General features: G+C 43.0%; 1 protein-coding gene across 1 annotated transcript in view; it reads right to left on the reverse strand.

Annotated features, from left to right (window-relative positions):
* CDH23 (cadherin related 23) overlaps positions 1–12,884 on the reverse strand; it is a 612,421-nt gene that overhangs the window by 124,736 nt on the left and 474,801 nt on the right. Inside the window, exons 29-33 of the mRNA XM_048505079.1 lie at positions 9,397–9,545; positions 6,466–6,601; positions 4,396–4,784; positions 4,202–4,303; positions 898–905 (exon numbers count right to left, since the gene is read on the reverse strand). Of these exons, the coding sequence (XP_048361036.1) occupies positions 898–905; positions 4,202–4,303; positions 4,396–4,784; positions 6,466–6,601; positions 9,397–9,545 (784 nt within the window). The remainder of the gene's footprint in view (positions 1–897; positions 906–4,201; positions 4,304–4,395; positions 4,785–6,465; positions 6,602–9,396; positions 9,546–12,884) is intronic.

The following is a 12,884-nucleotide window of genomic DNA, read 5'->3' on the forward strand; positions in this document are numbered from 1 at the left end:
GTAGGCACACAAAATGCCTGGGCACTGCTTCACAGACCTCCTTGACACAACTGCCTGTTAAGACTCTAAATGTTGCTGGCTTAAAGTAGAGGTGCTGTGAATTTCATGGTGAACATGCTCAATAGCTGGACTTACTATATTTGGCCGTCCTAAACCCAATTCAGCTGACCAGCCAATCTGTTCAGCTCCAGCTAAACAGCTGTCAAACAAAAACCACCCCCTATAGGTGTCAAACTCGCGGCCTCCACATGTTATGAACTATAGTTCCCATCATCCCCTGCCAGTATCATGTTGTCAGGAGATGATGGGAACTGTAGTCCATAACATCTGGAGGGCCGCGAGTTTGACACCTATGCCCTAGACTTCTTGCTGAGCTGCTCCCTTGCAGGGCTTTAGCAAGAAGTCTGGAGATAGAGATCAAAAACCTACTCTCAGCTGATATTGGCCAAATTTCTCTATCTGCTCTCTTTTCCACCACTCATGTTTCTGTTCCAAAAAGGGAGAAGCTCAGGTTGGAGACTAGCAGCAATCAGATTCGTTCCCCCTCTGCTCCAAGCTGTCAGTTTGGGTTGCAGAGAGCAAGAGCTGACTGCTTCTGTATTCAGCAGCTCGTTTTGTCAAGTTTGGGGTCCAGATGAAATAAGCGATTGTTCCTTTTCTCCAACAGAAACTGTCAAGATGAACTGACAACTTGAACAAAAGGAGTTTGGAATGGGTGAAAAAGAAGAGAAATCAACTGGGCTTCTGACCCCCCAACCTATTTACAATGCAGCAAGCTTTCCAAGATGAGAGATAAGAAGACCCTGACTCCCAGCTGATTCTGCATCAGCCAGGAGTCAGGTTCTGATTGCAGCAAGTGGCCTTTTCCTGTGAACAGAGCAAAGAGGCTGCCAACACTAAACACTCTATCGGCTAAGCAGCTGTCTGATTGCCAGTGCCAATCATGACGTCGGTCAAACCAACAGGTGACTGAGAATCACTAACTGAAAATGTTCAAGTTGTAGCTATTCTGGAATAGGAATAACAGGATGTATTTTGAATTAAAAATATTTTATGAAATATTGCATAGAGCTTTCCCTCTTTTTCAGGAACCAACACATGATAGGCAATTTCAGACTAAATTAGCATAGAATACAGCAAGCAAAGGAGAGTCTTCGGCAATCTGTAACGAAAAGAAAACTGTGGCATGTGAACTGCGGTATTACAAGTATACAGTAATGCCTCTGTTCCTGTTGTGAAATGCTGGAGAATAAACAAATATATTTGTGTGGCTTTTTTTGCAAAAAATTTCAAGCCCCACCTGTTTTGATGCTTGTCTGTTTCTTAACTTGCAAAAAAGGGTATGCCAATGGAAACAACTCCACAGAAAGCAATCATCTACTCACTCAGGAATATACCAAACAGTGTTTACAATCACTGCTTGAGTGAGTACTGAGCCTCAAAGTTTACATTTGCTGACTATGCATCAGCACTACACCAGAACAGAGTCTGCCAATCTATTTTCATTCAGTCTGGATCGCTTCATGTTTGTTTAACAGCTTGCCCTGGTTTTCCATGGTGAATACAAAAACAAAATATGTCCAGGAGAGATCTATCAAGCTAGAGCAGGGGTAGGGAACCTGCGGCTCTCCAGATGTTCAGGAACTACAATTCCCATCAGCCCCTACCAGCATGGCCAATTGGCCATGCTGACAGAGGCTGATGGGAATTGTAGTTCCTGAACATCTGGAGAGCCGCAGGTTCCCTACCCCTGAGCTAGAACAAGAATATTTAGCCACTCCCTTTATATTTTCCTAATCTCCCTGCAGATTCTAGCCCCATACAGAGATGCAGATGCATTTCTATCATTCCGATGCTGTCATTTATGACCAATAACTATATGCAAAGATAAAGGGGAAGGAAAAAAAGGATGTGAAATAGAGAAGAGTCTCCAGGTCAACCTTGACTCTTGGTTGTTTTTTAGCATTTGTGGCATGTTGAAAAGGACACACGTTTAAACCGTCAAAATGTTACCCTTGGCTGATATGTATGTTCTTATGACAAGGGGTGGGGGTGGGAAGGGGACAACCAATAGGGAGATTGCAGAGAAGCTGAATGAATTCTGTGCATCTGTCTTCACCCAAGAAGAGGTGAGGAACATTCCTGCACCTGAACCAAGCTTCTTAGGAGGCGAATCCGAGGAACTAGCGAAGATAGTGGTAGACAAGGAAGAACTTCTGGCAGCCATTGATAAACTAAATGTTACCAAATCCCCTGGCCCCGATTGCATTCACCCAAGAGTTCTTAAAGAGCTCAAGCATGAAATTGCTGATCTTCTCACTTTAATATGCAACTTATCCCTGAAATCAGGCTCCATCCCTGAAGACTGGAAGATGGCCAATGTCACACCAATCTTTAAGAAAGGATCTAGGGGGACCTTGGGAAATTACAGGCCAGTCAGTTTGACATCTGTTCCTGGTAAATTAGTAGAATCTATCATTAAAGATAAAATTATAAAACATGTAGAAAAGCAAGACCTGCTGAGAAAGAGTCAGCATGGCTTTTGCAGAGGCAAATCCTGTCTTTACAAACTTACTAGAGTTCTTTTGAGGGTGTAAACAGACATGTGGGATAAGTGGGGAACCAGTGGACATTGTCTACTTGGATTTCCAAAAGTTGCTTTTTGACAAAGTTCCTCACCTCAGAGACTGTTGAGAAAAAACTCTCATAGCAATGAAGGAATAAGAGGGGAAGTCCTCCCTCTATGGATTAAAAAAACTGGTTGGAGAAACAGGAAACAAAGAGTTGGGTGTAAATGGGAAATTCTCACAATGGAGATATGTCGGGAGTGGTGTCCCCCCAAGGATCCGTTTTGGGACCAGTGCTCTTTAACCTATTCATAAAATGACCTGGAAGTAGGGTGGGTAGCGTGGTGCCAAGTTTGCAGATGATACCAAATTATGTAGGGCGGTGGTGAGAACCACAAAGGGTTGCTAAGAGCCCCAAGCGGACCCTTTGATAAATTAGGTGAGTGGGCCCAGAAATGGCAAATGCAGTTCAATGTAGCAAAATGTAAAGTGATGCACATAGGGGCAAAAAAATCCAAACTTCACATACACGCTTCAGGGGGTCAGTGCTATCAGTCACAGACCAGGAAACGGATTTTAGGTGTGTCTTTAGTTGATAGTTCCATGGGAAATGTCAACTCAATGTATGGCAGCTGTGAAAAAGGCAAACTCTATGCTGGGGATCATTAGGAAAAGCAATTGGATAATAAAACTGGAAAAGATTGTCATCGCCCCTTATATAAAAGCAGTGGGTGCAACAGCACTTGAGATACTGTGTCCAGTTCTTGGTCAGCGCATCTCAAAAAAAAGGATATTGAGGAGATAGAAAAAAGTGCAGAGAGAGAAGGGCAACAAAGGATGATTGAGGGACTGGAGCACCTTCCCTATGAGGAAAAGGCTGCAGCGTTTGGGACTCTTTTTTTAGTTTGGAGAGAGGAGGCAGCAGCTGAGGGGGATATGATTGGAAGTCTACAAAATTATGCATGGGGTAGAAAATGTTGACAGAGAGAAATTTTTCTCTCTTTCTCACAATACTAGAACCAGGGGGCATACATTGAAAATGCTGGGGGGAAGAATTAGGACTAATAAAAGGAAACACTTCTTCACACAACGTGTGATTGGTGTTTGGAATATGCTGCCACAGGAGGTGGTGATGGCCACTAACCTGGATAGCTTTAAAAGGGGCTTGGGCAGATTTATGGAGGAGAAGTCGATTTATGGCTACCAATCTTGATCCTCCTTGATCTGAGATTGCAAATGCCTTAACAGACCAGGTGATCCCGGGAGCAATGTCAGCCATGAGAAGGCCATTGGATGCTCACATCCTACATGTGAGCTCCCAAAGGCACCTGGTGGGCCACTGCGAGTAGCAGAGAGCTGGACTAGATGGACTTTGGTCTGATCCAGCTGGCTTGTTCTTATGTTCTTATGTTCTTAATTCAGGCGTTTAATAGGATGACTTGTTCATTCATACTGTACTACAATGTTTCAGAAACAGTGGAATAGAAAACCGATTGGAACTAGGAAGTAATACTCTTTGCATATGAGTAATATTTTGGAATAAAAACAAACTTAGCCTTAGTCTATTTAGCCAAAATAGCACCCAATTCAACATTTTCTATCACACAAAAGGGATTAAAACAAAAACAGCTCACCACAGTTGAGTCAAGCTTTGGACCCCCATCATCTGCTACAACAGTTAGGGTGTAAAAATCTCCCTTCTCACGATCGACATGTCCTTTGACTGTGATCACACCCTGCCAGGGAAGGAATAAATTGATGAAAGACATGGATTCCCACATGCCAAGCTGTTGTATCTGTTGAAGGAAACTGTACGTAAACAACTTACAGTGATTCCATTGATCTTGAACAAAGACAGAGCTTGGGCATTAGTGTTAGGGTCAAATTTGTATGTGATTTGGTTGAGATTATCAATGGACCGTGCCTGGACTCTCAGTACTTCAGAGCCCAAGGGGATGTTCTCTGTGATCACTGCTTCATAGGTGACATTTGAGAACTGCACGGCCTCATCCAGTTCGTTCAGGAGGCTGACATAGACATTGCAGTAGCCTTGGTTTTTTGGGGGTGCTTGATCTGTGGCTGAAACATTCATTAGAAAACTGGTTTTTGTCTCATAATCCAGATAGTCAATTGTGGTAATGAGGCCGGTGCTCTCATCAATTTCGAACTTTCCTTCAGAGCCTGAGACAATTTTATAATTCACCAGACCTCCATTTCCTTGGGAGAAAACAAAACAAAACAAACAACATTGTTAGAGTGTCATTCAGTAATGATTTTCATTGATGTGAAGAGGACAAATACATTTTATGTGATTTTGGAACCATCATTTTAAAAGTATAGATAGTATAGAGAACATAGAGAGTGAGAGTATAGAGCCCACAGAAGTCTAGTAATGGCAGTGTGTTGTTCAACTAATAACTTCACATTCAATTTAGAGCTTTTCTTCCTATTTATTTTATATAGGAGTAATATAAATGAAAACCTTTAAAAAACAGTTCACAGCCTAAATTCACACACCTTAGTGGCCCTATGGGCAGAGGCGTAGCTCCAAGGGGCGTGGGGGGGGGGTGCGTGATGCACTGGGCGTGCAACGCACTGGGCACCCCCCGGGTGTTCCGGGGGCATGGTGAGGGCGTCCCGGGGTGGAATGGGGGGCAGAGGATGCAGCGGGCGCTTCCCCCTTGCTACGCCTCTGCCTATGGGGGCAGAAGGGCAGGGTAAAAAATCTTGATAAAAATAAAATCAAATAAATAGAAGGAAGAGGAAGAGAACAAAGGGAGGAAACAGAGAAGCAAGGAATGAATGTGAATCAGTGCCATCACTACACTTAATGTACACTTAATGTTCTATAACTGGATCTCCCAATTTGTTTTCCAGCCCTAAAAAGCGGCCATGCTTGATGTGGATTAAGGCTGCAGTGTTGGGAAAGGCTGTGTTAATGGACCTCTCCTCAGCCATTGTAGCTCCAGTCAGGAGAAAATAACAAACTGGGCACAATAAGAGTACCTGCATATTTCTGCAAGAAAGCAGGATAGCACACCAAGGGGGGCATTTTGGAATGGTAGTATGAGGGGAAAAGGTCACCTCCGCTTCCATATTGTGTATTCTGCAGCTGCTTTTTAAATCCAAAACTCATTTTGAGAGTTCCAGTCATGGATCTTAAGTGCCATGTGTAGTTTGACTCTGAGCAAAGGATTATGACTGAAGGGAATCAATTTAGACAAATTTAAAGGAAGTTGCAAAATGGCTCCCATGTGCTGTCAACGCGGTGTCTGCAAAAGCTACAAGTTTTCACAAAACTGTGAAACCCTAATTCCAATCAGATTCAGGTCAAACGAGGCAAACCAAATGCCTCCAGACTAGACAGATGCTCTGTTGAAAGGTGGCTGTTCTTAGACAATGCTTCATTAATTGGCAAATAGGCTGGGACATATATTGAGACTTTACATATTTCTAACCCTTACAAAACCACACTTGGAAGTTTTATGATGAGATTCATGCTAAATCTCTCTCTGCTTCAATTTCTACTTCCCCACTTCTCTAAATCAGTTCTACTCCAGGTTCATCAAAATCTCCTTCTGAGGCCAGTCAAGTTGCAGCTCACACGAAAAGCCCAAAATGCCACCCCTTACTCCAATAGTGGGAGGAAAAGAAAGAGTCTGAAGTGGCCTGTTTTCACCAATTTGTATTTCATATTTGATTTCTTACGCACTTTGAATTCTTCATTTGAAAAAAGAAAGATGGGGTAGACATATAAAACATACAGATATAAAAGCATATTCCTTTGGCCACCAAGAATAAAGGCAGGCAGATAAGCAAGAGATCACAGAGAATAAATACAGAACATGGAGAGTCTAAGCCATCTGATAATTGTCACAGTTCTGTGCACTCTCTTTACCTGTATCTCGATCTGTTGCCCGGACCACCGCAACAGACGTCCCTATCCCAGCAGTCTCTCGCAAACCCAGCCGGTTATACTGCCTCTGGGTAAATACAGGCACTTCATCATTGACATCTTCTATGTACACTATTACCTAGGAAACAGTACAATATGAATTATGTATTTATTGGAATCTGTACTGGAAACATTATGAGAGGCCTCCATTTGAATACTTTGGTACAGAATTATGGAGTTGTTCTGGATCAAATGGCTCCTTTGACTTTACAACAATTATTTTAAGTTAGAGTCCCGGATATGCACAACATATCTTAAAACCATGCTGCTGATCATAAAGAAAGGGATTGGGATCAGGCTGGCTAAAACATTGTTATAAAATGACAGAATTGTAAAAAAAAATTGGTAATGTTTCACATTCTAAGTGTTTGTAGCAAGCTGTTAAAATGAAGAACAGAGGCTCTTACAGACTTCTTACAAAACTCCATTCATGTTTAGCAGCATAATAAATGGCTAAAAAAGCTCCGTAAATAGATTCTTAAGAATTCCCACTGATGCATGGTAGGGTCAAGAGCTGCTAGAAAAATCTATTCAGTGTTTGCATTCTTTACATTTTAACAAGTTGCTCATGCCACAGAAACCATAATAGAATAAGCTGCATACAGAACTGATCGGAGTTGCTACAAAAGACTGTAGGTGAATGTGTGGGATGAGGTACTGCAGTACAGTTGCCACCCTAACACGACCCCAACAAAACTTTACCACAACCTCAGAATTCTAAACCAAGCTCTCAAAGGCTCTGAAAAAAGTCAGCTCAGGTGACAGTCACCTTGACCATGCCTTGATAATACTGTTCTTCTTATGACAGATCTGAAAGGAAATGGAGCAATTCTGATTGCAAGGTACATACCTGCAGGAAGCCTATTTGCTACACAATAGTTATCCAAATCATCAGATTGCTTGAATACACTATATTGAATATAAAATACACTACTATGTACCTAAAGATTTAGTTATTTGAACACACTACTCATTCGTCCTCCATTCCATTAAGTTGTGAACGTTATCAGGTACAAAAACAGAGCCCTGGGAGGTATGTGTTCCTGCTTGGGGTCACAGAAGTCACTGGCTAGAAAGTGAAGTCTGAAGTGAAGTCAGAGGACTACTGTGTTGATCAGAAACCCAGTCTGACTAATCCAAAAGATCAATATCACTTGACAGCTACAGGGTGGGATGTTGCACATCCTGATTTTTTCCTGCACCCCAAGAAAAGATCTGAGACCTGAAGTAACATTGGCCACTAAACTCCACCCCCACCCCCCAAGGATTTACATTTTGCAAACAGGACAAGCAAGAAAAGTTAAACTCCCTCCCCACAGAGCAATCCCAGGCCCCTTCTGCACATACAGAATAATGAACATAAGAACATAAGAACAAGCCAGCTGGATCAGACCAGAGTCCATCTAGTCCAGCTCTCTGCTACTCGCAGTGGCCCACCAGGTGCCTTTGGGAGCTCACATGCAGGATGTGAACGCAATGGCCTTCTGCGGCTGTTGCTCCCGATCACCTGGACTGTTAAGGCATTTGCAATCTCAGATCAAAGAGGACTGCATGACGGCAGCCACAACCCACCTTCTCCTCCACAACCATCTGTCCAAGCCCCTTTTAAAGTTAATATCCAGGTTAGTAGGTAACACCACCTCCTGTGGCAGCATATTCCAAACACCAATCACACGTTGCGTGAAGAAGTGTTTCCTTTTATTAGTCCTAATTCTTCCCCCCAGCATTTTCAATGAATGCCCCCTGGTTCTAGTATTGTGAGAAAGAGAGAAAAAATTCTCTCTGTCAACATTTTCTACCCCAACATTTTCTACATTTTCTAATGCACTTTCAGCCCACTGTCACAATTGTTTGCAAGTGGATTTTGCTATTCTGCACAGCTGCAAAGTGCGTTGAAAGTGGATTGAAAGTGATGGAGCACTTTAGATTGGTGCTCTATCAGATGCACTGGTTGCCAGTTGAATTCCAGATCGTTTTCAATGCATGTGCGGAATTGAATTCCAGATCGATTTCCTGCATGTGCGGAAGGGGCCCCAGTGTCCTTCAAGAAGCCCTGTAGATGCTATTGACTGAAACTGAAAGTGATGGAAAGGCCAATAATGAATCTCCAGTTTCTCATCTAGTTGCACCCTAAGGCTGTTGATTCAAGTCTCGGAGAAAGTCAGTCTGCCTGACATAAAATACTGCATTATGCATATGCTGCATTTTGAAATTCATTATGTGTTGATTTTACTAATTTATTACGGAACTGATCCCAAAGAGCAGAGGGAAGTACAGAGGGAAACACAGAGCTATATAAGCCGTTTAGCAAATATTTGGTCCAAATGTTACAAAACCTACACACCTACAAATGCAGAAATCAGCAGCATTTGTACTCAAACGTTTGTGTACCTCACCTACCACTGTAAAGAATAGTAAACTGGCTGTTCTCTGGGGATAATAAAAGCTCGATAAGCAGTACCACAAGGTACATGTCTCTTTCTACTCTAAATAAGAAAGACATGAATTTGTAAATTAACTAAAAAACAAAAGCCTCAGATTGATGAGGCCCTAAAATGCTTCACAAAGGATGGAACCTTGAGAGCAACTGTCTGTCAATTTAAAGAGGAAAGGGGGAATGATTCAGTTCAGGCTCCTGAGAACCATCATAATCTTGAAGGGAGAGTTGGGGCGGGGCGGGGTGGGGCTGGGCAGGGTGGGGTGGGGGGGAGATTTCCAAATTTCTTCTCCACCCAGAGATGACCAGTTTCTACACCTGATTCAGGCTTAATCTCCCCGCAGTCTCTACGATAACCACCAGTGGATATTTCTATTGTATGGTGAAATCCATTTCACCCCCAAAGCAGCACTTCTTACATCTCAAAGAAGCATTACCCTAACAGAGCTCCTCATTGGTCCTTGCTCACTGTTGTATGCTTCCACTTCCAGGACATGAGAAGAATTGCGTTCTCTGTCCAGGGGCCGTAAGCCTCGCATGACCAGTCCACTGCTCGGGTTGATGCGAAAATTGTTGTAATTGTTTCCTGTTGATGACAAAACAGAGTGATGCAACACAGAGCATGTTAGTATACCCTCGTGTCAGTAAATCTAAAGCCTCATCTCACCAGAAGTACAATTGCTAAGGCAGATCTTGAATCCTGTGGAACTTCCAAGACTAACACATTTATTGTGCCATGAATTTTCACTGACCAGTCACTACTTCATCCGATGCAGGAAGACCCTAACTTATGAAAGCTTACCTCACAATAAATCTTTTAGTTTTCAAGATGCCAAAGGACTCCTCTATTTTTTTGCTTTGGGAAGTCATTTTGCTGTTATTTACCATGTTGCTGCACATTTTGAAAGAAAGAATCAATGGACAAGCCTTTTCAAAAAGTTCCTTGAAGAGCCAAAGGGGGCAGGGTGGGGGAATGGCATATACTGTCTAACGTTTTGAAAGTGGAGCTTAGCTCTACCCTGCTCCCTTCTGTAGTGAAATAGGGAGTGTCTGCACATGTACTTTTGAGCTGGAGAAAAACAGGTTTATTTTTAATCCAGTTCAAAAGGAGAAAAACTCAGGAGTGAACGATTCAATCTCAGAAAGCACGCAGGGGCTTCTGGCTTTCTATTCAGGAAAAAAAATATCATTGTGTGGAAGAAGTGGTTGGGGTTTTTTTTGATGGCCTTTAGATGGGGCTGATTTGGAGAGAAGAAGTGGCAAGGATGCATGTGTGCACCCATCTGCTACTTTTTGCTGCAACACCCCCCACAAGTTGCTCCCCCTGTGTGGTTCAACATGTGTATTTGCAAGGGTAAGCACATGACTGGAACACTAGAAGATGAAAAGCACGGGTTTATATGTGTGATTTTCAGAAGAAATGTAGCAAGAGGAGCAATCATTAAACCCTCTCTGTTGTTCATCTGCTCTAAATCTCCCAGTTGAGGTTATATCTACCTGAATACAGAAATAAGAAAAAGTGCAGAAATAAGAAAAAGTTTATCAGGAATGTGTGTGTCTGTGTGTGCCATCATGTCACAGCTAACTTATGGGAACTCTGTAGGGTTTTCAAGGCAAGAGACATTTGGAGATGGTTTGCCATTGCCTGTCTTCGTGTGGGCTCAGAGAGTTCTGAGATAACTGCAACTGGCACAAGATCGCCCAGCAGGCTGCATGTGGAAGAGAAGGGAATTGAACGCCATTCTCCAGGCTGGAGTCGGCCACTCTACACCAAGCTGGCTTCCTCATTACCAGCTAGTGAGGCCAAAAGGACATGCAATCTATGATGCAGGCATGGGTTTGTCAGAGTACAATACACAAGTGAACCAAGAATCCACAAAAAGGCAGCTCTAACTAGCAACTCCTACTGATAAACCCACACAGGTGATACACAGATATTGCTACACCAAAAGCATACATTGATACCTGAAAAGAAGCAATTGCTTCCTGTTGTAAGCTCAGCAAAAACCCAGGTTGTTTTTGCACAGCCAGCAGCAGTGGTGTCCCACCGGCTTAAATGAAGCTGGTGGGGCATCGGGACTGCTCGAACAGTCCCGCGCTGGCAGCCCCAATGCCACCACTGCCTATAGGGGCGGCTCCGCATGGAGCCTCCCAGGGTGTGTGCAAGGCACTTACCTTGCCATCTTGTTCAGCTCCGGGTGGCTGCACAGACATGCCCATGCTGTCCTCCTACCCCTGTGGGTCAGAGGGCAGCGTGGGCGTGTCTTTGCAGCTGCACGGAGCTGAACAGGATGGCAAGGTAAGTGCCTTGCACACACCAGAGGGGCCAAAAGTGGTGCCCTCACGCCGGTGCTGTTTGCACAGCGCCAGCCCGAAGGTGCTGCTTTGCAAAAACCTCGCTTGTTTAGCAAGGTTTAAAGAGGCGCCTTTGCGCCACTCCGGCATGTCCAGGACGGCCTTCCTGTGCAAACAGCATCCTAGGGATGGCATTTTTTCCGTCCCTAGGACACTGTTATTTGGCCGTGTGGAAACTGCCCTAGAAACAGCTGGCTTATTACAAAAAGCAATGGTCCCCTTTGTAGGTGATGTTGCACAATGACAAACTTGCTGTAGAATTTCATAGCCTTTTATACACAAAATTCTCTTTTGGAAACTTCTTGATTGAAATATGGTGTCTCTAAGATCTAAAATTTGTTTCCTATGTTTGCATGTAATGTGTAGTTTTGCTCTAAAAGGTTCAATAGTTCTTGAAAGATATCTTTATCAAAGGGTACTCCATCTTGAAATGAAATGTGCAAACCTATCTAATAAAAGTAACATACACACACAAATACTATATCACAACCAGTGACAAAGGGAGAGGAAACTGCCTCGGGACATGAACTGCCTGTGCACCCTCTCCCCACCCCAGGCCTTGCCTCTCCACGTGACTGCAATGGCAGCGCCCGGGACAAGCGCCCCGCCCGGATGTCCCCATTGCAGCTATGCGCCTGATCATAACAGTTGTAATGTACAGTTATATGTTTTGGCTGTTTGAGGCAACAAAGAGAGATGGAGTACTACAAACATCATACCTCAAGACAGTTTAGAAATTGATTACAAATAAGTCAATTTAACAAATAATGATATTGACATACATGAATATTAATACAAGTGCCCTACATAGTTTTCCGACATCATTAACAACACTGAGCCTTGTCAATAGATTGCTCTGTCTGTTTCCATCTTTCTTTTCAGAAGAGACTTTGGGGTTTACTGCTAGAATAATGTGGCATTCATAAAACCAAATTTCACATTACATGCAACTATATGTAACAAAAACCTTGGGCTGCCTTTGCTGAAAAGCAGCTTTGGGAGGGGTGATTTCTGATACAGAATGTTTTGAGGACAGAAATGGATGCTTTGAATCCTGGAAGAGCAGAAATTTGGAAGGTGAGTTAGAGAATCAAAACTGCCGGCAGAGAAAGGATTTAGCTTCCATTCATTTAATATTACCCCTTCCAAAACCCACTTTTATTTGTTAAAAAAAGTACTATTAGGGTATTGTTACACAGGCTTCCTGGCAATGTTCAGTATGCCCCTTATTTGATTTGGGCACACTTACTCCTTCCTTTACTTTCTTTCTTTCTTTCTTTCTTTCTTTCTTTCTTTCTTTCTTTCTTTCTTTCTTTCTTTCTTTCTTTCTTTCTTTCTTTCTTTCTTTCTTTCTTTCTTTCTTTCTTTCTTTCTTGAAGCTGTTGCCTCGTGCTCTCATCAGCACTGAATCTGGTTCACGTCTTGCTGGATGGTACTCCACTGACCTGTTCTTCCCAACTGTGTCTTCTCCTTGATGTCTCCCAGGCCTTTTTTCAAGGTGTCTTCTCTCTTCCGTTCTCCTCCAACTGTCTTCTCCCAACCTGACTTTTTCAACATACCTCAAAATTCT

Source organism: Sphaerodactylus townsendi, linkage group LG08 (genome assembly GCF_021028975.2).
Source record: "Sphaerodactylus townsendi isolate TG3544 linkage group LG08, MPM_Stown_v2.3, whole genome shotgun sequence".
Lineage (NCBI taxonomy): Eukaryota > Metazoa > Chordata > Lepidosauria > Squamata > Sphaerodactylidae > Sphaerodactylus > Sphaerodactylus townsendi.